General features: G+C 41.9%; 1 protein-coding gene across 2 annotated transcripts in view; it reads left to right on the top strand.

Moving 5' to 3' along the window:
• AATF (apoptosis antagonizing transcription factor) overlaps positions 1–23,966 on the top strand; it is a 108,036-nt gene that overhangs the window by 1,757 nt on the left and 82,313 nt on the right. For both annotated transcript variants that reach the window (XM_086360412.1, XM_086360413.1), the window contains exons 3-4: positions 2,278–2,706; positions 3,428–3,565. In XM_086360412.1, the coding sequence (XP_086216538.1) occupies positions 2,278–2,706; positions 3,428–3,565 (567 nt within the window). The remainder of the gene's footprint in view (positions 1–2,277; positions 2,707–3,427; positions 3,566–23,966) is intronic.

Here is a 23,966-nt window from a genome sequence, read left to right as displayed (position 1 = left end):
AATGCAGGAGACGTAAGAGACGTGGGTTTGATTCCTGGATCAGGAAGATCCCTGGAGAAGGGCATGACAACCCACCCCAGTATTCTTGCCTGGAGAATCCAGTGGAATGAGGAGCCTGGCAGGCTGTATGTAGTCCATGGAGTTACAGAGTCGGACATGACTTGAAGCAACTTAGCACACACACACACACACACGCATGTGTTGAAAAAGCATTGTGTCTGATGAGCATGCTACTCATAGATTTTCCTTTGGTTTGTCAAGTCTTGCATTGAGTCACTGGGTAATATTGTGACACTCATTTCTTTGCCATTGTAAAACTTTCATAACCCTTCCCTGTTCCCTGCAAGAGTTAGGAGGATGTGGGCTTATAGTTTTAAAGATTGTGAGTTTCTCTGAGTGGGAGAAGGGGGCTGGATGTGGTGATTCGTGAGTGGATGCTATTCGTTTTCCTGTAGAGAGGTCAGAGGGACCATGTTGAGAACCCACAGATAATATGAAAGAAGTAATCAGTCATGCTCTGATATCCCTGATTTAGGCCTTGAAACAGTTCTGGGTACATGATCATCTTGTTTAATCTTCCCAGCAGCCCTGTGAGGTTGCTACTGTTTATCCCCATTTTGCAGATAAGGAAATTGAGGGGCATATGTGTTACATAACTTATGCAAGGTCATATATCTAGTAAGTGCAGCCCAGAACTCAAATAAGTTAGTCTGACTCTAAGATCTATACTTTAAACTACTATCATACATGTAAAGAACTTAAAGGATTATTTCTCTTTACTATTTGGAACTGTATAGTTTTCACAGCCTTCTGTGTCTTGAGTCTATATATTAAAGTATATCTGATATTCACTTAAAGAAGTACTTAAGATCTATTATGTTTTCATAAAATCTTTGTTTTATGAAGAAAGTTATTGGTAACAGGCCCCTGTACAATTATGCTTCCCGTATGTGGGACCTTTGTGTTCTGCACTGAAAGAGATTGGATGATCAATGATGATACAGAAAGACCTGTAAATATCAGAAGTAAAAGTAATTTTTTCTATAATTTAATTTCTATAATATAATTCAGATTTTTCTATAAGTAAAATCAGAAGCCATAACTAATATTCCATTTACTGAAGGATCAAGTTTAGACACCTTCCCATGGAAGACAAAACCCCTCCTGGCGGGACTTCTCTGGAGGTCCAGTGGTTAAGACTCTGCACTTCTGTTGCAGGGGGCACGGGTGGCTCCCTGGTCAGGGAACTAGCATACTGCATGTGTTCGTGCTAAGTCGCTTCAGTCGTGTCTGATTCTATGCGACCCTATAGACTGTAGCCTTCTCTGTCCGTGGGATTCTCCAGTCAAGAATCCTGAAGTGGGTTGCCATGTCCTCCAGGGGATCTTCCCAACCCAGGGATCGTACCCACGTCTCTTACCTCTCCTGCATTTGGCTGGTGGGTTCTTTACCACTAGCACCACCTGGGAAGCCCTGCATGCTGCGTGGCATAGCCTCAAATTAAAACCAAAAAACCCTGAATAACTCTCTGAGCTCATATCCTAGCATCCTGCACCTCAATGTACTTAAAAAAAAAAAAAATTAGTTAATTTTTGGCTGTGCTGGGTCTGTGTAGCTCCATGTAGGCTTTCTTTAGTTGCAGTGCATGGACTTCTCATTGCAGTAGCATCTCTTGTTGCAGAGCAAGCTCTACAATGCACGGGCTTCAGTAGTTGCGGCGCACAGGCTTAGTTGCCCTTTGCACCAAACAGCATGTGGAATCTTCTGAACCAGGGGTCGAACACTTGTCCCCTGCGTTGGCAGGCAGGCTTGCAAGCAGTGGCTCCCCGTGGAATTCCCTCAGGACACTTTTGTGTGCTGGACCTTTGTCTCTGCTGCTTTTCCTTTCCTTCCCCTTTCTCCGTCTGATGAGCTGCTACTTATGCTTAATAAGTAAAGCTATAAGGTATCTTTCACCTGAAGCCATCTCTCACTATACTAACGACACTGCAGCGCGGTTGTTGGTTGTATCTACCACTCCTAGCAGACTGTGAACCCCTCCCCACAGATTCTGCATTCTATTTGTCAGTCTCTAGTTTTTATCCACGGCTGGTTCATAATAGGTGCTTAATAAGTATTTAATAATAAGCATCACTAGTGTGATAGGGATTGTGCTATTGAGTTGCACTGAGTATGGTAATACTTTTTTTTTTGGACAGGTGCCATAATCCTTTAGGTGAAATGAAAGAAATGGCCAAGTATTTGTTTCAAGATTTTCCTTTTCCCTCCCTCGTTTAGATAAAGAAATATCTGATGAGGACGGGTCTGCAGATGGAGATTCAGAGGGCCTGGGCCTGGAGGAGTCCGATGAGGAAGCCATGAGTGCTGAGGATCAGGAGGGCGGGGACGAGGGGGACAGCAGCCTGGCCTGGAAGAAGAGGAGCGGGAGCCACTCACAGACATCGTCGGGCTTCAGTGTCCAGAGCATCAGTGACTTTGAAAAATTTACTGAGGGAATGGACGACCTTGGTAGCAGTGAGGAGGAAGAGGAAGACAAGGAGGAGAGTGGTATGGAAGAAGGGGAAGGTGAGGAAGACTCTGAAGATGCGAGTGAGGAAGACAAGGCCGAAGCCAGGGCCAGTGAGGACGACGGGGTGGTGATGACCTTCTCTGAGGTCAGAGTTTCCGAGGAGGTGGAGAAAGGCCGAGCTGTGAAGAATCAGATAGGTTTGTACACTGCTTGTTTTTCAGAGTGTCTGCATTTGCTCTCCGTTTTGTTTGTCTGTTTGTTTTAGGCAGTTTGCTCTCTCCCTTGTGTGTGTGTATGTGTGTGTGTGTTAGTCACTCAGTCGTGTCCAACTCTTTGTGACTCCGTTGACCGTAACCCACCAGGCCCCTTTGTCCATGTAATTCTCTAGGCAAGAATACTGGAGTGCGTAGTCATTGCCTTCTCCAGGGGATCTTCCCAACCCAGGGATCCAACCCATGTCTCCTGCACTTCAGGCAGATTCTTTACCGTCTGAGCCACCAGGGAAGCCTTTGCTGTCTCCTGTGTCTTGTGTCCTGCCAGTTCGTTGGTGACGTGCCCCACTTACCTAGAGGCCTAAAGCACCATTCCCCTGTGCTTGGCCCACCCCTGCTACCCTCACCTGCTTCGCTGGCTCTGCCCTACTACTTCAGGCGGCTGAGGAAGGTTGAGGAGATGGGCATCTTCTCTCGTTGGGCTGTCGCATCCTTTCTCTCATGTAGCAAGTCAAGATACTGGATTTATCCAGATATCTCATGCGTCCAGATACTGGATTTATTTCCTGTAATAAACAGCGTTTCCATCGCATGAAACTGATAAAGCCGTGCTGTTTAGAGGCTGTTTTGATTTCCGGTCCCTCCCCTACTCCCCACCTCAGGAAGATTTTATAACTGAGAAATGGAATTCTATTTTCTGTCTCAGCACTGTGGGACCAGCTCTTGGAAGGAAGGATAAAGCTGCAAAAGGCTCTGCTGACCACCAATCAGCTTCCTCAACCAGATGTTTTCCCTGTCTTCAAGGACAAAGGTGGCCCAGAATTTGCCAGCGCCCTCAAAAACAGTAAGAGTACTCATGCTGCACTGGGATGCGCAGAACCCCGGGGGTTCATTGGGATCTACTGTGATTGTATTCACAGCACCACAGAGTTGAGAAGACTTGGCTTTAGTGATGATGTAACATAGTGATTTTTAAATTAAAAAAGATAACAGTATAACCCTTTTGTCAAATGAAGGCAATTTTGATCAAGACAGATGGAGTTCTGTCTATTCTCCTTATTTCTACCCCAGATCTCACATGCCCTCCCCCTCCCCTTGGTTTTGAGTTATTTTAAAAAATTTTTATTTTAAAATCTTTAGGTTTTTTGTTTTTTTAAATGTTTATTTATTTGACTGTGTTGGGTCTTAGTTGGGACACACAGGATCTTCGATCTTTGTTGTGCCATGCTGGGTGCTTCAGTAGTGGTGTGAGAACTCTTGGCTGCAGCATGTGTAATCCAGTTCCCTGACCAGGGTTCGGACCTGGGAACCCTGCACCGGGAGGGCAGAGTTGTAGCTACCAAACCTTGAGAGAAATCCCTGAGTTACTCTTTTAATGCTCAGAGAGAACCTGCTGGTACAAAACGAAAGGGAGACAGTAAGTGACTAAACTCAGTTGGTTTAAGTTGTATGTCATGTGCTTAAAGGATGCCTTGCTTTGTTGGGTAGTTTCTAGAACAACATACAGAGATGACCTTACTTCTGTCTTCCTCTGAGTTGCATAGAGTGAGGAGAAGGTAGGGACCACAGAAGGAGGAAAAAGTTGTAAAGAACTGCTGGTCTGTGAAGTCCCAGAATTTTAGAAAAGGAGTTTAGCAATTATTTTCCAGATGAGAGAACCAAAGGCCATAGTTACATAGCCAGATCCCACCTGGCAGAGACAGACTCCTCCAGCCTTTTCTGCCTTCCAGTCTAGGAGCCGCCTGCAGTGTGCTTGTGTGCCCAGCGGCACTGAGGACTGGGGCTGAGCAAGGTACGGGCTGCTGGGATTGCCATCCCTTGTTTGTAGGCTGAGACTTAGTGGGTTTTTTTGTTTTTGTTTTTTTTAAATATTGATTGATTTGGCTGTGCTGGGTCTTGGTTGTGGCATGCAGGATTTTTGGTAGTGGCAGGTAAGATTTTTACTTGCGGCATGCGAACTCTTGGTTGTGGCATGTGAGATCTAGTTCCCTGACCAGGGATTGAACCTGGGCCCCCTGCATTGGGAGTACAGGGTCTGAGCCACAGGACAACCAGGGAAGTCTTGAGGCTTATTGTTGTCATTTGCTCTTTCCAGCTTGTTTTTATAATATCATGGAGTTTGAATGAGAAGGGTCCTGAGGAGGACATCTGATTTGGTGTCTGCCTCTTGGTAGAGTCACCTTAAACTGTTCCAGATAAAAGTGTAGGATTTCTAGGGTAGGAGTCCTGTGCATCTTTCTCAGCGGGGACTACCGCGTTTAGTGGGGAATGACTTCCAAGCGGCCAGTCTTCAGATTGTGTCCTGCCACACTTGAAGTCAGGAACCTGCAGATACTGTGAGGGTGGGTCTTTTGTAAGCGGCTTCCCAACTCTTCCCCCCTTCCTCCCTCAAATAAATGATAGCTTGATGGTTTTTAGCATTTTTGAGGTTTTTGGAGCATTTCTTTGCTATTTTTAATGCCCTAGTGCCCTAATTTCCCGTATGGAAATTTGGAAGGAGACCTCAACTGCTCTAGATTAAATGTCTTCAGTGTTTCCTAATGAAGCTTTTTCCGTTTTGTTACTCATTACTCTTCTTGCTTGAGCCAACCCTCTCCCCACCCCCCTTTTTGGGATTCATCTCAAAATGTAGGTATTTTAAGGGTTAGTCAGTGCTTGGTTTAAGGGACACATTCTTACTCTTGGATGCAGTTTAGTTTGTTTAGCTATTTTACTGTTGTGTAACTTTTATTTTTGCAACAGTTCAAGTCTTTTTAATCTGTCTCTTTTCCTACTTAACCAATTGCTTCTTTGCCTCATTGGTGCATTCTAGTTAATCTAACAGATGTCTGTCAACCTGACTGAATGGGTTGCAGAGGAGAAGGGAGAAGAAAGGAATATTTGTTTGGTATCACATAGTCTAAGATGGGAGGGTGGAGAGTTTTCTTTTTTTAATTTTTATTAGAGTATAGTTGATTTACACTGTTGTTTTAGTTTCATGTGTACAACAAAATGAATCAGTTATACATAGACATATATCCACTCTTTTTTAGATCTTTTCCCATATATTATGGAGTATTGATTAGAGTTCCCTGTGCTCCACAGTAGGTGCTTATTAGTTATCTAGGAGAGTTTTCTAATTACCAGAATTGCTATGCATCTGAAGGGTAGCTAATTTTTGTTTTTACCTTTATGACTGTATAATATTTGTGTGTTTCCCTATTCTGTGAACAGAGTTTAAGAAAAACTTCTTGGTTATGTTACTCTGGATGAACAATTTATACTGTGTTTTTTATATATATATGTGTGTGTGTATATATATATATATATATATATATATATATATATATATATATATATAGCTGGTGTGGAACATTGGCTGAATTTGTACTGACCCCAAAACAAACCCTGGAACTTATTTTCCTTAATTAAATCTCTTTTCAATTTGGTTGGTCTTCCAGTAAGGTCAGACTGCCTGGGTTTAGATTCCATCTCAGCAGTGGATTAGCTGAGTGATCTTGAGCAAGTTACTTAACTTCACAGTCAGATGGGGATAATATGATTGTGAGGATTAAAGAACATGATCGATATCAAGCATTAGCACAGTGTCTGGCACACTGCACACCACGAATGTTAGGTACACATATTCTCTTTTTTCTGCAGAAAGAGTTGTCTGGCAGTGTTCAGCCCTCTGAATAGTGGTTATCAGTGTAACTAACCGTCATCCCTACTGTCTCCAGTGTTTTTTTTTTAGTATATTTGGTTGCCTTGGGTCTTAATTGCAATACCCAGGATCTTTCCTTGCAGTGCACCGACTTTTGGCGTGGGAGCTCAGTAGTTGCAGTGCGTGGGCCCAGTTGCTCTGTGACATGTGGAATCTTGGTTCCCTGACCAGGGATCAAACCCGTGTCCCCTGCATTGCCAGGCAGATTCACTGGACCACCAGGGAAGTCCCTTCAGTGTTTTTTGACTTTTTACCAGTGTTCGAATTCCCTATACAATTTATTTTTTATATTTTTATTTGTTTATTTGGCTGTGCTCGGTCTTAGTTGAGGTGTGTGGGATCTTAATTTCCTGATCAGGGATTGAACCCAGGACCCCCTGCATTGGGAGCAAGGAGTCTTAGCCACTGGACCAGCAGGAAAGTCCCCCTTATATAATTTAAATGAACCATTTGTTCTTGAAAATGAGTAGTGTTCTATTCTACTGTGATACTTACAATTCAGCCTCGGCCTCCTATGACTTAAGAAAAAGTGATCAGAGATTTCTTTATTGCCAAGCCCAGTTACTACCTCCCTGGAGCATTCACCCTTTCCTTGAAATTATTGCCCTTTGGTTTTGGTGCTTCCACATGATGTGTGGGTTCTCCTGTGTTTCTGATCCTTTCTCATCTCAGCCTCTTCTTTTATCCTCTCAGTGTCAGTTTCACCACATTTAGGATCTTCTTCTTAGGCTGTGTTTTCTTGGCGTATTCTCTCCACCGCCCGGTCATTTACTCTCATAGTCTTAACAACATTCTCTAAAACAGAGCGGACTTCCAGCTGTATTTAAGCCAAAGTCAAGTCCTGAGCAGCGTGCCTTTGTACCGTAAGCACCTTGAACTCTACTTTTCAGAAACTAAGCATATCTCTCCTTTCTTCCTCAGTGCTCTTGGTCCCCAATCACGCTGGTATTACATTTAGTGATTATAACTCTTGCTGTGAAATAATTTCAGAGGCATTTTGGGGGGATATTTTTGTAGTTACATCCCACGCCAGTACTCTTGCCTGGCAAATCCCATGGACTGAGGAGCCTGGCAGGCTGCAGTCCATTGGGTCGCTAAGAGTCAGACATGACTGAGCGACTTCAATTTCACTTTTCACTTTCATGCATTGGAGAAGGAAATGGCAACCCACTCCAGTATTCTTGCCTGGAGAATCCCAGGGACAGCGGAGCCTGGTGGGCTGCCATCTATGGGGTTGCACAGAGTCGGACACGACTGAAGCAACTTAGCAAGTGGTAAGTCATGAAGTAACCATATCAAAATTAAGAGATTTTCCATGCACAGAACCATTTCTTTAAATAGGTGAGCTTTTTCTCTCCGATTTTCTTTTAAAAACTTCTGGGTATGGGGAGGGAGGAGGGAGGAGGGTTCAGGATGGGGAACACAGGTATACCTGTGGTGGACTCATTTCGATATTTGGCAAAACTAATACAATATTGTAAAGTTTAAAAATAAAATAAAATTAAAAAAAAAAAAAAGACAAATATCTATGGGATTCTCCAGGTAGGAATACTGGAGTGGGTGGCCATTCCCTTCTCCGGGGGATCTTCCCAATCCAGGGATCAGGCCCGGGTCTCCAGCATTGCAGGCAGATTCTTTACCATCTGAGCAACTCAATGGATAGGAGTTTGAGCAAACTCTGGGAGATAGTGAAGGACAGGAAGCCTGGCATGCTGCAGTCCATGGGGTTGCAAAGAGTCGGACATGACTGAGTGACTGAACAATAACAATATAAAAAAAGATAATTAATAGGGACCTACTGGTGGCTCGGAGGTTAGGGCATCTGCCTGGGATGCGGGGGGCCCGGGTTTGGTCCCTGGGTTGGGAGGATCCCATGGAGAGGGAGGTGGCAGCCCACTCCAGTACTCTTGCCTGGAGAATTCCATGGAGGGAGGAGCCTGGTAGGCTACAGTCCATGGGGTCGCAAAGAGTCTGACACGATGAGCGACTTTACTCACTCACTCACTGTATAGCATAGGAACTCTACTTGATACTCTGTAATTGAGTCCCATTGAGTGGACATATGTATATGTATAATTGATTCACTTTGTCATAACCTGAAACTTACCCAACATTGTAAATCAACTACAGTCCAATAAAAATTATTAAAAAAGAAGAAAAAAAAATAAATAAAAACTTCTATCTGTAGCATTAGGAGATGGTTCCTTTATGTTGGTGGCAACAATATATAAAGAAGAAGGCAAGATACTTAAGGAAACCTCCAGCATGAGTATATCTAAAACTTTTCATTATGGAATATATCAAACCTATATAAAAGTAGAGAGAGTTGTACGTACAGAGAACTTATACACCATTACCAGTTAAGCAATAATCAACTCATGGCCCATCTTATTTCATCTGCTTAAACTAACTTTTCTTCTACTTCTGCTTAATTTTGAAGCAAATACCAGACAGTCTGTCATTTTATCAGGGAATCAGCGTGGTCTCTGAGAGAAAAGGATTTTTTAAAAAATCACAATACCATTATCCCACACAAAAACGCTAATGGTGATTTCTTAATTAAGCACAGCTGGTTTGGATGGAGAGGGAACTGAGAGAGCATTCCTGTAACAGGCGCTCTCCTGTCTTTTCCAGAGTTTGCGCTGTAGCTTTAGATGAAGTGATTACAGGAAAGCCAAACTTCAGCCGTAATAAGTTGACCTTTTAGCGAAATGCATGTTATTAATGTATTTAATGAGATGCATTACAGACTGCAGTGAGCACCATGTTTCATTACAGGTCCAAAATGCAATATCATTAAAGACCTTTAATAGAAACAGTGGTTGACATTTTGATATTTCCTGTAAGCAAACCGCCCCCCACCCCGCCCCCCGCAAGAACACAGTATAACATGATATAAATATAGAGGAAATGTTGAGTTTTTTTTTCACTTGCTTACGAGTATGACAACAAATTCCACTATTAGTAAATTAAATTTTCTTTGCCCTGCTCCGCCCTGTCTTCCTAGTTCCCATCCTTCCCATCTTCTAGTTCATGTTCACCCTTATATCTCTCTGTGGCCCTTCCCTGGGCCCATCAACTATTTTGACTTGAATAGACTAAATATTTTAATGCCAATTTGACCACAGCACTAATAGACACCTTAAAGAACAACTTTTAAAATTTTGAGTAAGTCATCGCCATTGGAATCTTGATAAATAAGGTTCTGTTTTGGTTTTTATAAATTATATTTATTTTTAAGTAGGCATTGCATTCACATGGCTCAAAATTCAAAAGACACTAATGACGCTATAGAAAAAATCGTCCTTTCCACCCCATACCCCTGCCACCCAGTTCCCTGTCCCATAGGCAACCAGTATTGTCAGCGAAATTCCCCCCTTGTTAATTACTTAGTTGCCTTAGGTGACAAATCCATGAACATCTATTTCAGTGTTCTCTCAATTAACACTTTATGGGTTCATGGCAGAGTTCTCATGAATGATCTGTAGAACCCTGGAACACTCTTAATTACTTGGGATGGGTTTAAGTATTGCTTAGGAGGAAGGCACCCTTAAGCTTCTCCAAGTGTAGTGCTGGGTAGGATTAAGGACCCTTATTACCTCAGACTTCATCTAGCCAAGCTGGTGTGAGGAAGATTGATCTTTTTGTTTCAGCTGATGGCTATCATTTTTTAAAAAATAGCTTTACTGTTCTAATTATATAATTATGTCATGCCTACTTCAAAAATTCAGAAAATACTTAAAAGCATAAAGAAGAAAATAAGGATTACCTGTAATCTTACCGCCCAGAGGTAACCATGGTTGTCATTTTGATGAATATCCTTTCAAACCTTTTTCTGTGCTCACACACACACACACACACACTTTTAAAAAACAAACATAAAATCTTATGTACTATTTTATAAGCTTATTTTTTCTACTTAATATATTATTTCGTGTCACTGTATTTCGATGTATATCAGCATTTTCAATGGCTATAGAGTATTCCATTTAATAGATTTATTGCAGTTTATTTAGCAGATCCGTATTGATGGATGCTCAGGTTTATTTTAGTCTTTCACTTTGATAAAGCATGCTTTGATAAACACCCTTGTACATACATATTTGTGCATTTTGTCTAAAAGTAGTACTGTCCAATATAAATATAGTGCTAGTCACATACATAATTTCAAATTTCCTAGTAATCAAATTTTAAGAAAGAGTGAAAAGAAACAGGTAAAATTAGTTTCTGTAGCATATTTTATTTAATGGAGTATATTAAAAATGTGAGTTAACATATAGTCGATATATAAATATTAATGAGATAGATACCTTACATATGTACTTTTTATGTCAGGTCTTTGAAATTCAAAGTGTATTCTGCATTTACAGCTCATCTTGAATTGGACTAACCACATTTTGAGTGCTCAGTAGCCAGATGTGAGAGTGAATACGGTATTGGGCAGCATAGATCTGCATTCCTGTAAATTGGATTGCTGGGACAAAGGGATTGTACTTCTGTTTCTTTTTTAGGCTTTTGGAAGATATAGCCAAATTGGCCTTTAGAAGAATTGTAACCATTTAAGTTCTCATCTGTAACAGTTGTTTTCCTCTAGTCCTGCTGCCACAGAGTATTATTGATCCTCTTATTTTTCCTAAACTCTAGGTGAGAAATGAAGGCAGTCATTTCTTGGTAACTTTCTGTTTAATATTTACACAATACCTGTTGACCTAGCTTTGAAATCTATGCTGTTTTTGGTGTGTTTCTTAGGGAATGAGTTCTACATAGGAAGACTTTTGGTCCCTATTAGGCTGCTCCCTAATTTGTCCAATGTGGTTCATTAGGCATTTATACTATGTAGAGAGTCAAGTGGGGTCAGCAGAGCTGGTGCTTTTCCAAAGCGACCAAGTCGGAAACCAAGCAGAGTGTTAGATTCAAACGCCATGATTCCACCCACCCTGAAAAGATGAGCCCTACGTGGCGCGTGGAGCTATGGAAGCTTGAAAAACTGCTGCAGCCAAGCTGGTCAGAACATTTGTTTTATTGTTGTGGGTTTGGGGAATTAGGGTTGTCTTCAACCCTAGAAACAATCTTTAATAGTAATGAGTAGCTAGATAGGGAAGCAACCTGAACTGGTAGTGTTGGTGGTCGTAGTTAGTAGAAGTCATAGTAAGTACTAGTAGTTAGTAGTAGTCGTAGTAAGTACTAGTAGTTAGTTGTAGTAGTGGCAGTAATGTAACACATGCAGTAGAGTTACCTCATCCACTGGATTCACGGTGAAGTCGGACATGTCCGTGTGTGTCGCAGCCTCTTTGTATGGACATTTCATGAACTCACTTTTAACCATATTTGCCTGACCAGAAGAAAAAGGGAGAGAGGAGCCGCTTAAGTAGTGCGTGTGGTTCTTCTAGCTGTCTTACTCAGCGCGCTGGAGGAAGTGTGGGTGGCAGCTGGAGTCTTTGGCCCCTGCAGTTATTTGTTCGGGTACCTCTCCAGTGAGCATCTTGTCAGACAGACTGCGAGTCTAGTGGTTACAGTTGCAGCCTGCAGGCTTCATCCAGCATGGTCCCCAAATGTAATCGTCCTGTGTTTAATGGACGAAGCGGCTGTCGTGTTTGAGGGGAGAAACCGACCATGTTGAACTTGGAGAGAGACTGTGGTGGTGTACTTCCTGGGCAGTTTTAGGAATTTGTAAAGTAGTTTTGTGAGAACTTGATTTTGGCTTTATGCCCAGACTTTATTTTTCTTTATTTATTTTCAAACTTTGAACTTTTTATTTTGTATTTGGGTAGAGCTAATTGACAGTATTATGTCAGGGGAGCAGGAAAGGGACTCAGCTATACATACACATGCATCCATTCTCCCGAAAACCCCCTTCCCATCCAGGCTGGCACATAACACTGAGCAGAGTTCCCTGCGCTGTACAGAAGGTCCTTGTTGGTTATCCATTTCAAATATACATGCTCAGACTTTAGAACCCGGCCACTGCATAAGATACTACTCTGTTATTATTATTTATGTCCTAACATTTATTCTTTTTTTTTTAATGTGGACCATTTAAAAAATCTTCATTGAACTTGTTGCAACACTGCTGCTGTTTTATGTTTTGGTTTTTTTGGTTGTGATGCATGTGGAATCTTAGCTCCCTGACCAGGGATAGAACCCTCACCCCCTGCATTGGAAGGGACCACCAGGGAAGTCCTTAACACCTATGCTCAAATCTTCAGATTAAAATTATACGTGAATATGATAAACGGAAACAGTCAGGAAGACAGTCCTTTGCCTTATGTTCAGTCTCGTTCTATTTCATTTTCCTTTTATAATATTAAATAACTTGTTTATATCTATTTCTTTATCCTTTGGTATGAAAGATTAGAATGCTACTGACAGGTTAAGACGAAGATTAAGCATTGACCATGTCACTTAGCAACACGGTGGCCATCTGTGACCTTGATGAGCAGTTTTGGTGGGATTGGAGGGATACAGGCTTGACTGGGATGCATTTGTGAGAGGACAGGAAAAAGGAATCTAAGATAGTGAGTATAGACAGCTCTTTCTAGGAATGTAACTGTAGAGGGGAGCAGAGAAATGGGACATTGGATGGAGAAGGATGTGGAGTCAAGAGAGATGTTTTGTTTTTGAGATGGGAGGAATAACAGCATGTTGGTATATTGGTAAGAACGATGCAGCACCTCCCTGGTGGCCAGTGGTTAAGAATCCACCTGCTAATGCAGGAGTCAGGGGTTCGATCCCTGGTCCAGGCAGATTCCACATGCTGCAGGACAACTAAGCCCACATGCCACAATTACTGAGCCCATGCTCCGTAACAAGAGCAGCCCACAACTAGAGTGGCCACCACTTGCTGCAACTTGAGAAAGCTCATGCACAGCAATGGAGACCCAGTGCAGCTAAAAAAAAAAAGTGCTGTGCACAGGGTAAATTGATGAGGCAGGGGAGGGACAGCTGCTGTAGCAGTGTCCTTAAGGAGGTAAGTGAGATGGACGAGGGCATGAGAATGGTGGCCTTTGCTAGTCGTGGGGGCACTCTAAGTGTAGTGACGGGTGGGAAGCCAGTATATAAATAGGCAAAGATAGAAGTCTGGAAATTCTCTTCCGTCGGTTGTTCTATTTACTTTGAAAAAGAAACCAAGGTCGTAAATTGCAAGTAATAGAGGAGGAGGTGGTAGCAGTTTTGAGGAGAGGGTATGAGGTAGTCATCCCATCCTTTTTCCACAACCCCTTTGCATTCTGCCATGCAACCACGGTTTCTGTGCTCTAGCTCAGTCAATAAAGAATCTGCCTGCAATGCAGGAGACCTGGTTTCGATTCCGGGTTTGGGAAGATTCCCTGGAGAAGGAAATGGCAACCCACTCCAGTATTCTTGCCTGGAGAATCGCATGGACAGAGGAGCCCAGCAGGCTACAGACATGGAGTTGCAAGAGTCGGACACAACTTAGCAACTAAACCACCACCACCCATAGGTTGAACCTAGGAGTTGAAAATAAACAGCATTTGCCTTTTTTTGGCAATAAGCAGCATTTACAATGTGTTACTATCCTGTAAATAGAGCGGTGAAGAACTGGAACATCACTTATTCATTCCTGTTTGTTCAGAGGCCTGCCTCCCCAGCTGTGCAAAGGAGAGCGTTCCTAGTTGCACAAGTTTGTAGTTCAAGTAGATCTTTTGTAACCCTCCATCAGGTGCTTATAATCATGCTTTATTTTAGTTTGCTTCACATTTGGACTGTTTATTATATCATTTTTTCTCTAGGTCTCTATATATTTCCTTCCCCCACCCCCCCGCTTTCAGCTTGGTTTTATTGTCTCAGTTACTTCTCCCCGATCATGCTGTCTCTCCTCCTACACTTTCCCAGTTTGTGTGGGTTGTTCTCTGGGACCAGTGTGCTGGATCCTCTTGGGACTTCCTTTCCTTGCTCTTCTAGGGTGGAGCTCTTTTCTGGCTCTCTTGTATTCCTGTATAGTAAGTCCCCTACATACATACAAGTTTGGTTCCAACAGACTTAGCCTAGGTACCCAGCTAACACAGTCGGCTATATAATACTGTATTGTAATAAGTTTATAATACTTTTCACGTAAATAATATGTAAAAAATAAAAATGAAAGCATTTTTAATCTTATAGGATGGTACCTTGAAAAGTACAGTAGTACAGTACAACACGGATTTCCCAGGTGGCGCAGTGGTAAAACAATTCCCCTGCTAATGCAGGAGATCCAAGAGATGCAGATTTAACCCCTGGGTCGTGAAGATCCCCTGGAGGAGGAAATGGCAACCCACTCCAGTATTCTTGCCTGGGAAACCCATGGACGGAGGAGCCAGGCAGGCTACAGTCTGTGGGGTCGCAAAGAGTCAGACAGGACTGCTCACACATGCACAGCACAGCAGCTGGCGCACAGGGGCTAACCTTTGCATCTGTGGAAGTTTGTAACTGGAATGCTTGTATGTAAGGGAACTTACTGGATCTCAGTTTGTCAATTTGTTGCCAAATATTCATGGGGAGTCAATTATCTGATTTCTCCTAGATTTAAAAATACTCTGCTCTCATTGATCATTGAGATGTTCTTAATGGATGGGGTATACATTTCTGGATTGAAAATTACTTTGTCTTAGAACTTGAAAGTACTGCCCTGTATGAATTTCCTCTTGTTACTGCCAGAAATTCCCACAAGCTTGGTGGCTTAAAACAGCACAGATTGTTATCTCATGTTTCTGGAAGTTAGAAGTCCTAAAACCCAGGTGTCAGCAGGGCTGTGCTTCTTCCAGAGATCCTCGGGGAGCTCCTGTTTCCTTGCTTTCTCCAGCATCTTGAGGCTGTCTGCATTCCTTGGCTCGTGGCTCCCTTCCATCTTCAGTACCAGTGATCCCATCACACCAGGCGTTGCTTTTCTGATTTTGATCCTAACCTCTTCTCTCTGGTAAGGACCTCATGTTTCCATTGGGCCCACCTGGCTAATTCAGGCTACTCTCCCCATTGCAGATCCTCAATTTAATCACACCCATAAAGTCCTTTTGCCTGTAAGGTAACGTATTCTCAGGTTCTGGAGGTTAGAATGTGGACATCTTTGGGGGCCATTGTTGAGCCTACTGTCTGTCATCCAGGTATTGTCCAAGAGACAGTGGTTGCCCGTTTGAGTCTCATTCCTTTGCAGGTGACTTGTTTTTGTTAGGGCTCTTCTCTTGATTTTCTGAAACTGCCTAAAGTGTTATCTAGCTATGGTTCCTTTGTTATTCATTGTGCTGAGTACTTACTAGGCCCCTTTAGTCTGAAGACTGTGCCGTCCTTCAGTTTGGGGAAAAATGTCTTTAATATTTGTTGAATAATTTTCTTTCCTCATTATGTCTGCTCTCTTTTTTTGCAACTATATTTTTAATAGCTAAAAGTTCTTTTGTTTTTTGAATGCTCCTTTTTGGGTAATTAGTGTACTTAAAGTATGTTATGTACATTTAAAGCTGTTTGTTTTATATTCACTTTAGTTCTTAAAAGTATTCCTATCTCTACCAGCTTTTCTGTTTACTCTGGACTTTTTTCCTCTCTTCTAAATTTTTATCCAAGTTATATCTGTATATAAAGAGTCAAGTAATTCTATACATTCTTATTATGAAAACTTATCTACTGACTGTACACTCCACCCCCTTGCCATAGCCCGTTCTCCTAAAGCAGCAGTTACATTTTAAATTATTATTATTTTTTGAGTTCATGAATTTATCTCTCAATCTCTAGTTGACATGTTTTTGTTCCTACTCGATCTTTCAGTTTTAGGCATTATTTATTGACTTCTCATTATGAAATGAGGATTTAGCCCTCGTTGCTTCTACAGTCATGCACACTGTCTGTCCCTTCCTGGTTATGTTGTAATTTGGTTAGATCAATAGTCAGTGTTTACATTATTATGTCTGTGTAAACACTGTTCACAGCTGAGCCATGTAATATATATACCATGATTATTTTTCCTTTCCCACACACCATTTTGTTTTCTAGAGTTAATAATTGTTACATTTCTGTTTATTTTGTTTTCTCTGCAGTCATTCAAGCTTGAACTTTTCTCTAGTTGTCTCAGTCTCCCCTCAAGATAATCAGTTGCATCAGATCTCCTGCCAATTCTTCTTCCTAAAGAAGTCTTTCCCAGAACCCTTTGTTTTGTTCCCTGTAATTTGATTTATTTATTTTTTGGCTGCACTGGGTCTGTGTTGCTGCGTGTGGGCTTTCTCTTGCTGCTGTGAGCGGGTCGAGTCTTGGTTGTGGGGTGCGGGCTTCTCATGCGGTGGACTGTCTTGTGGGGCGCGGGCTCTAGAGCACGGGCTTGGTAGTTGTGGCGCATGGGCTCAGTTGCTCCACAGCACATGGGATCTTCCCGGACCAGGGGTCAAACCTGGGTCTCCTGCTTTGACAGGCAGATTCCTTACCACTGAGCCACCAGGGAAGCCCTCCCAGAACCTTTTGACCTGCCCTTCTCCAGGGCCCCGCCATCATGCGGGGATCACCCTTCACCACCATCCTAGGGGTTACCTTCGCTTCCTGCTTCTGTGGATCTCCTAGTCAGGATTTTTCTTGGCTTGCTCCCTTACTTTGGTGAAGCAAATGTTCTAGTAGCTTGTTGAGAAAGAGTGGAGAAGAGGAAAACTTTTTTTACACCTTGATTGTCTGAAAGTCCCTTTACTCTATCATTACAATTGATTGACTTGCTGACTGTGTATAGAAGTCTATAGACTATTCCCTTGCCTTCCACCTTCTGAAGTTGCTGTTGAGGAGTCCAAAGCCATTCTGATCTTTGATCTTACTACTGATTTTTCCTCCCCATAAATTCTTTGTCCAAGGAACCTTGGAATTTCATGATGCTGTGCCTTGGCGTGGATGTACAGGCCTTTTCAGTCTGGAGGCTCATTTCTTTCAGTCTTGGGAAATTGTCTTGAAATTATTTTGTTAGTGATTTTCTTCCTTCGGTTTTCTCTTCTTTCTGGAAGGCCTGTAGTTTGATGTTAGACTTTTCCTCTGATTTTCTTTCTTTTTTTTCTTTCAGTTTCCTAGTTCTTTTTGTCTTTTCTTTCTTTTCTCCCCTCTCCCCACTTCCTAAGACATTGCTTCAGCTTTATTTCCTCATCTACTGAGTATTTTTATATCTTCTGTCATCCTTTAATTTTACTGTTACTTCTCTGGGGATATGCCTGGTTTGTGTGTGTGTGTGTGTGTATTTTTAAAAGTTCTTCTGGCATAGTCTGCTTCCTCCAAGCTGCTTTCTTTTGTTTAAACCTGGTTGTAGTATGTTAGATGTTTTCCTCAAATACTTGGTGATCTTTTGTCTGCTGTTGACTTTCAAGAGTGGGGTACTCAAAAGCTGATGAACAGTTTTGTATGTTTGGGCAGGGCCCTTTGTCCATGGTTTCTGTTGTAAAGTGATCTGTCTGGGCCGTGTGGGGAACACCCATGTCAGCATCTTCACATCTCGGCTCTTTATGGGGTCTTAGCTGCCAGAGGACTTCTAATCTCCTGCCTGGCTGCCAGCCTTGTAGGAGGCCGGTAGGCTGGGGGGGTCTCAGCATTCAATCTGGAAACTACGCTTATTCTTCCTGTTTTGAGAATTATGCCCTTGCCTCAGCTGTGTCTGATGTCCCCCTGTCCAGAGATGCTAATGTTTAACTCTCTTCAAAGGATAAACCTCTCAACTTCTGCCTGAGTAGAAAGAGGTGTGTTGACTGTAACCCTGCCTGCCTCTGCTCTTCTAGAGGTGCTGGTTCTTCAGTCTTGTGAGGTTGTGTTCATGGACAATGGTGGAACTGCTTCCTGTTCTTCTCTACCGGCACCAGAGTCAGCTTGCTCAGGTTTGCTACGTCAGTTATTTGTCCATCTGCTTTTTTTTTTTTTTAACTGGTTTATTGAGGTATAATTGACATATATTGAACTGCATGCAGTTCCCATTTCTCTGCTCCCCTTAAAGTATTCCCTGAAAGAGTCGTCTGTACTCACTGTCTTGAATCCCTTTCTCTTATGAGCGCATTCCATCAAGTCCGTTTCCTTCTCACTCCGCCAAAACTGCTCATCAGGATCACAGAAGACCATCACGTTCCTGAGTTAAGTGGTCAGTTCTCAGTCCTCATCTTACTTAACCTGTCAGCAGCTTCTGTACAGTTGGACCTCTGTGTACACTCATGAAGCCATCGCCAAGAGGCAGACATGGCTGAGCACACACACGCGTGAAGCCATCGTCACATCAAGATAATGAACGTATTCCTCATCCCCAGAAGTTCCGCAGCCTCTTTGTAATCTCTCCTCCTGCTCCTCCCATCCCTCCGCAACCAGGAATCTGTTCTCTGTCACTGTAGATGGGTTTGCGTTTTCTAGAATTTTGTATAAATGGGATCATGCAGTTTATACTCTTTTTGTCTGTCTTTCACTCAGTGTAGTTACTTGGAGATTCAGCCATGCTTTTGCCTATGTCAGTAGTTCATTGCTTGTAATCCCCGAGTCCATTGTCTGGATATAGTATATTTGCTTTGTTTTGTTTCTAGTTTTTAGCTGTTATGGATAAAGCTGCCATGAACACTTGTGTGCATGTTGTATGGATATATACTTTTGTGTCTCTTGAAGGACTAAGAACGGAATGGCTAGGTCACATGGTAAATGTGTCTAATTTTCATAGAAACTGCCAAGCTGTTTTCTAAAGTGGTTAGACCATTTTACAATCCTACCAGCAGTATATAAAAAATTCCGCTTGCTTCATATCCTCATTAACACTTGGCATGGTCTGTCTTTTTAATTTCAGACATTCTAATAATCGTATAGTCCGTTGGCTTTTTAGCTTCCAAAACTTAGTTGCTGTCATTCTCTCTCATCCAGGCATATCTCGGAGATATTACAGATTTGTTTCCAAACCACTGTAATTCACTTAAAGTGAATATTGGGATAAAGTGACTCACATGAATTCTTGGGTTGCCAAGTACATATAAAAGTTCAGTGCAGTTCAGTTGCTAAGTCGTATGCAACTCTTTTCAACCCCACGGACTGCAGCACACCAGCCTTCCCTGTCCTTCACCATCTCCTGGAATTGGCTCAAACTCATGTCAGTTGTGGAGAAGGCAATGGCACCCCACTCCAGTACTCTTGCCTGGAAAATCCCATGGACAGAGGAGCCTGGTGGGCTGGAGTCCATGGGGTCGCTAGGAGTCGGACATGACTGAGCAGCTTCACTTTCACTTTTCACTTTCATGCATTGGAGAAGGAAATGGCAACCCACTCCAGTGTTCTTGCCTGGAGAATCCCAGGAACAGGGGAGCCTGGTGGGTTTCCGTCTCTGGGGTCACACAGAGTTGGACACGACTGAAGCGACTTAGCAGCAGCAGCATGTCAGTTGAGTTGGTGATGGTATCTAACCATCTCATCCTCACTAGTCCCCTTCTCCTCCTACCTTCAATCTTTCCCAGCGTCAGGGTCTTTTCCAATGAGTCTGCTGTTCACATCAGGTGACCAAAGCTGCAGCTTCAGCATAAGTCCTTCCGATGAATATTCTGGGTTGACTTTCTTTGGGATTGACTGCTTTGATCTCCCTGCTGTCCGAGGGACTCTCAGGAGTCTTCTCCAGCACCACAGTATGAAAGCGTCAGTTCTTCAGCATTCAGCCTTCTTTATGGTCTCTCACATCCTTACATGACTACCAGAAAGTTATGTATGTACTATACTATTAAGTGTACGGTAGCATTATGTCTAAAAAACTACATACCTTAATTAAAAAATACTTCAGTGCTAAAAAACACTAACCATCATCTGAACCTTCAGTGAATCATAACCTTTTTGCTCGTTAGGGTCCTGCTGTGATGTTGATGGCTGCTGCCTGATCAGGGTGGGGGTTGCTAAAGACTGGAGTGGTTGTGGCACTTTGTTAAAATAAGACAACACTGAAGCTTGCCACATCAATTGACTTTCCTTTCGTGAATGGTTTCTCTGTAGCATGCAGTGCTGCTTGATAGCATTTTATTCACAGTAGAACTTCTTTCAAAATTGGAGTCAGTCCTCTCAAACCCTCCTACTGCTTTATCAACTAAGCTCATGTCGTATTCTAAATCCTTTGTTGTCATTTCAACAATCAATGAAGTCCACCATCTTTTATGGACGTGGTTTGTAGCGCCCAAAATAATGACAATAGTAGCATCAAAGATCACTGATCAAGATCCCATAACAAATATAATAGTGATGGAAGCATTTGAAATACTGTAAGAATTGCCAAACTGTGACAGAGGCACAAAGTGAACAAATGCTATTGGGAAAATGATGCTCAATGAAGGGTTGCCACGCACCTTCAATTTGTAAAAAACACAGTATCGGCAAAGTGCAATGAAACAAGGTATGCTTGAACTTGATCCTTCTTTTGTGGGTTTATTCCTTTTAAATTTACTTTTAGCCAGTGGAATAGAATAGTGAGTTCAAAATTAGATTCACACAAATACAGGCAATTGGTTTTTTACAAAGGTACAAAGTGAGTTGGGAGAGAATAAATAGTCTTTTCAACAGGTTATGCTAGAACAGTAGTACATTCATTGGCAAAGAAAAAAGAATATAGCTCATACTTTATACAAAAATTAACACAAAATAGTTCATTGACTTGCATGTAAAACGTAAAACTAGTGTTTTGAAGAACATGTGGGAGAAAAATCGTCATGATCTTTAGTTAGAGTTCTTAAATCATCAAAAGCGTAATCCATAAAAGAACAAATTGATGATTAGGCTAAATCAGAATTAAATCTTTTGCTCTGTGAAAGACGCATTAACAGAATGAAGAGACAAGCTACAGACCAAAGGAAAATATTTGCAAATCACACATAATAAAGGATTTATGTCTAGAATATATAAAGAACTCTCAAACCCAACAATAGAAAATACTCAAAAAAAAAAAAAAAAGGCAAAATATTTGAACAGAAACTTTACCAAAGAAGATATAGGATGACAAATAAGCACGTGAAAAGATGTTTATTTAACATAATCATTAAAATCACAAGATGCCCCTGTACACCTATTACCATGACTAAAAGCACATACCTGACCACACCAAGTGTCAGCGAGGGTGCAGAGCACCTGGAGCTTCCTTGCGTTGCTGGTGGGAAGGCAAGACGGTCTAGCCATTTTCTAAGAGAGCTTCGCAGTTTTGTTTTTTTAATAAAGTTAAATGTATATTTACAAGATGACCAGCAGTCCTCCTCTTAGATATTTTCCCTAGAGAAATGAAAACATACATCCACATACAGACTTGTATGTATGTGTTTATAGCAGCGTTAATTATAATCACCAAAAACTTTGGAAACTGCTCAGATGTCCTTCAGTGGGCAAATGAGTAAACTGTGGTATAGTCTTCAGCAATAAAAAGGAGCAGAATATTGATAAAATGCAGAATTGTGGATGACTCTCAAAGGTATTATGCTAGTGAAAGACACCAGTCTCAAAAGATTATATACATTAATGTTCCCTCTATATGGCATTTTGGAAACGGTAAGACTAAAGGGACGGAGAACAGATCAGTGATGGGCGGTGGTTAGGGGTTAGGGGAAGGGCTTGACGACCAAAGGGGCAACCTTGCTTTCTTCTTTGTTTCCTGTATGTTTCTGTTCACCTCTTCAGTAGCCTCATTTCTTTCTTTTAAAACTGATTTATTTATTTGTGGTTGCATGGGGTCTTAGCGCAGCACGGGGGTTCTCTAGTTGAGGCACCCAGGCTCGGTAGTTGCAGTGAGCAAGCTTAGCTGCCCTGCGGCGTGTGGGATCTTAGTTCTCCATCCAGGGTTCGAACCCGTGTCCCCTGCACTGGAAGGCAGTTTTTTTAACCACTAGACCACCCGGAAGTCCTAACCTCGTTTCCTTGGAGTGTTTCCCACCTGTTTTGCCAGTGGCTTGCCTCTGAAGCCTTCAGCTTGGCTGGTTTGAGAACACTTTGCTTGGATTGAAGGCGTCGTATAAATAGTGTGTGCTTATTCCCATATAACTCTGGGAATATCTCTTATGGTAATGGGTACATGATGCAGTACTTCTCAGGGTGGAGGGATGGGCTGCATCAACCTGTAGTGTCATTTTCACCTGAAAAATATATCTCTGGCACTAAAAACTTACCCAGGAGAGAATAATAGATGACGCAGAGCTTCTAGATTTTGATGTGGGTTAGAACTGAAAAATGAGATGTCTTTAAACTCCTTTCCCTTTTCTTCTCTGATAAGTGATATAATGTGGTTTGGACACTCACAGATTCCTGAGATTCCAGGTTCTGGTTGATGATTTACTGCAAAATTGCTTATAAATTGAAGTAGAAAATGTTTTGCAGACCTGGCAGCTTTCTGGCTTCACACCCATTTGTCACCCAGCATTTCCCTTTGTGTATAGAACAAGAATTAATTAGGCTGCACTGCAGGAAAAGTTTATGGCTATAATTTATATAGGATGAATTTCTTTTTAAAGAGACAGCATTGTTTCGTTACACCTATGTACATATAAGTGTGTGTATATATAAAGTAGGTTTTTTCCCCTTAAAGCAGTGTCTGTGAGCCTTTGGAGTGAACACTCATTTTTCTGCTTAACTCTAGACGTTAGTGGAATAGATGCTTTTATGGTGATTGCTTTCTGATGAAACCGTTGGGGTTTTTGTTTCTCATTTTTAAAATCATTGTATACTAGGGAGCGGGTCTCAGTTTTAGGTTTGTGTTTTTAGACATTGGTCAGACTTGTCTGGTTTCCAAAGCTTTGTATTCTTTTGGTTTCTTGGAAGACTTTTTTTTAGGGTCTTGCTCATTCAATTAATGTTTTCATAATCAATGCAAGTCAGAACTTGCAATTTGTTCCTGATTTGCACATTAAAGAGCTCCATTAATTAAGAATCCTGGTGTTTGGCATGTTCCCGCAGGATCTGTGCATTATTTACATGGTAAAAGTGCAGGATGCAAGTTTTCTCCGTTGTAGTGGCAATTGCAGTTAATCCTGCTTTTTCTTTCTTGCCTTTTTAAACAAAACAAAACAAAACAAAACACCGTTTTTTGTGTTTTTGCTTTCGAATAACATCACAACTCATTGAAACTCCTTGAGGATACATTGTACCAAAACTGGAACAAGTGATCCAAATGAGGGGGCACAGGAAGAGCAGAAAGTAAATCAAATCCTTTGTTTAAAGGGGAAAAATGCCTCTGGAAGAGGTAGATTCTCTGTGTTTGGTTTTTGTTGGATGTTTCACTTGGCTAAAGGTGGAAGTGTAGTTCTGTTTACTGTGAATTTGCAGATTACCCCCCCTCACCCCCGTAATAGTAGTTGTATTGATAAATGTGGTTGCCTTTCATAACCCAAATAACCCAGACATTTAGATGAACGAACTCCCTATGCTTATGTCAAGTAAGCTGCTTTATAATATTCCAGTTTTGAGTTTTTCAGCTTTTTCATGAAATCACTTTCCAGAGTGTTTCCTGGTACCATTTCTTTTGGAAGCCTTGGTCAAAGCTGGAGGTGGTCTCCATCCTGATGCATTAGATGGTGTAAAAGCAGTTGGAAACATGAAATCAGATCACTGGTTAGCAGGTTCCTGCTTTCCA

The sequence above is a fragment of the Bos grunniens genome, chromosome 19, assembly GCF_055505025.1.
Source record: "Bos grunniens cultivar Pamir isolate PY7600 chromosome 19, Bosgru_T2T1.0, whole genome shotgun sequence".
Lineage (NCBI taxonomy): Eukaryota > Metazoa > Chordata > Mammalia > Artiodactyla > Bovidae > Bos > Bos grunniens.
Note: the sequence above shows the minus strand (reverse complement) of the source record. Positions and strands in the feature narration are given on the sequence as shown.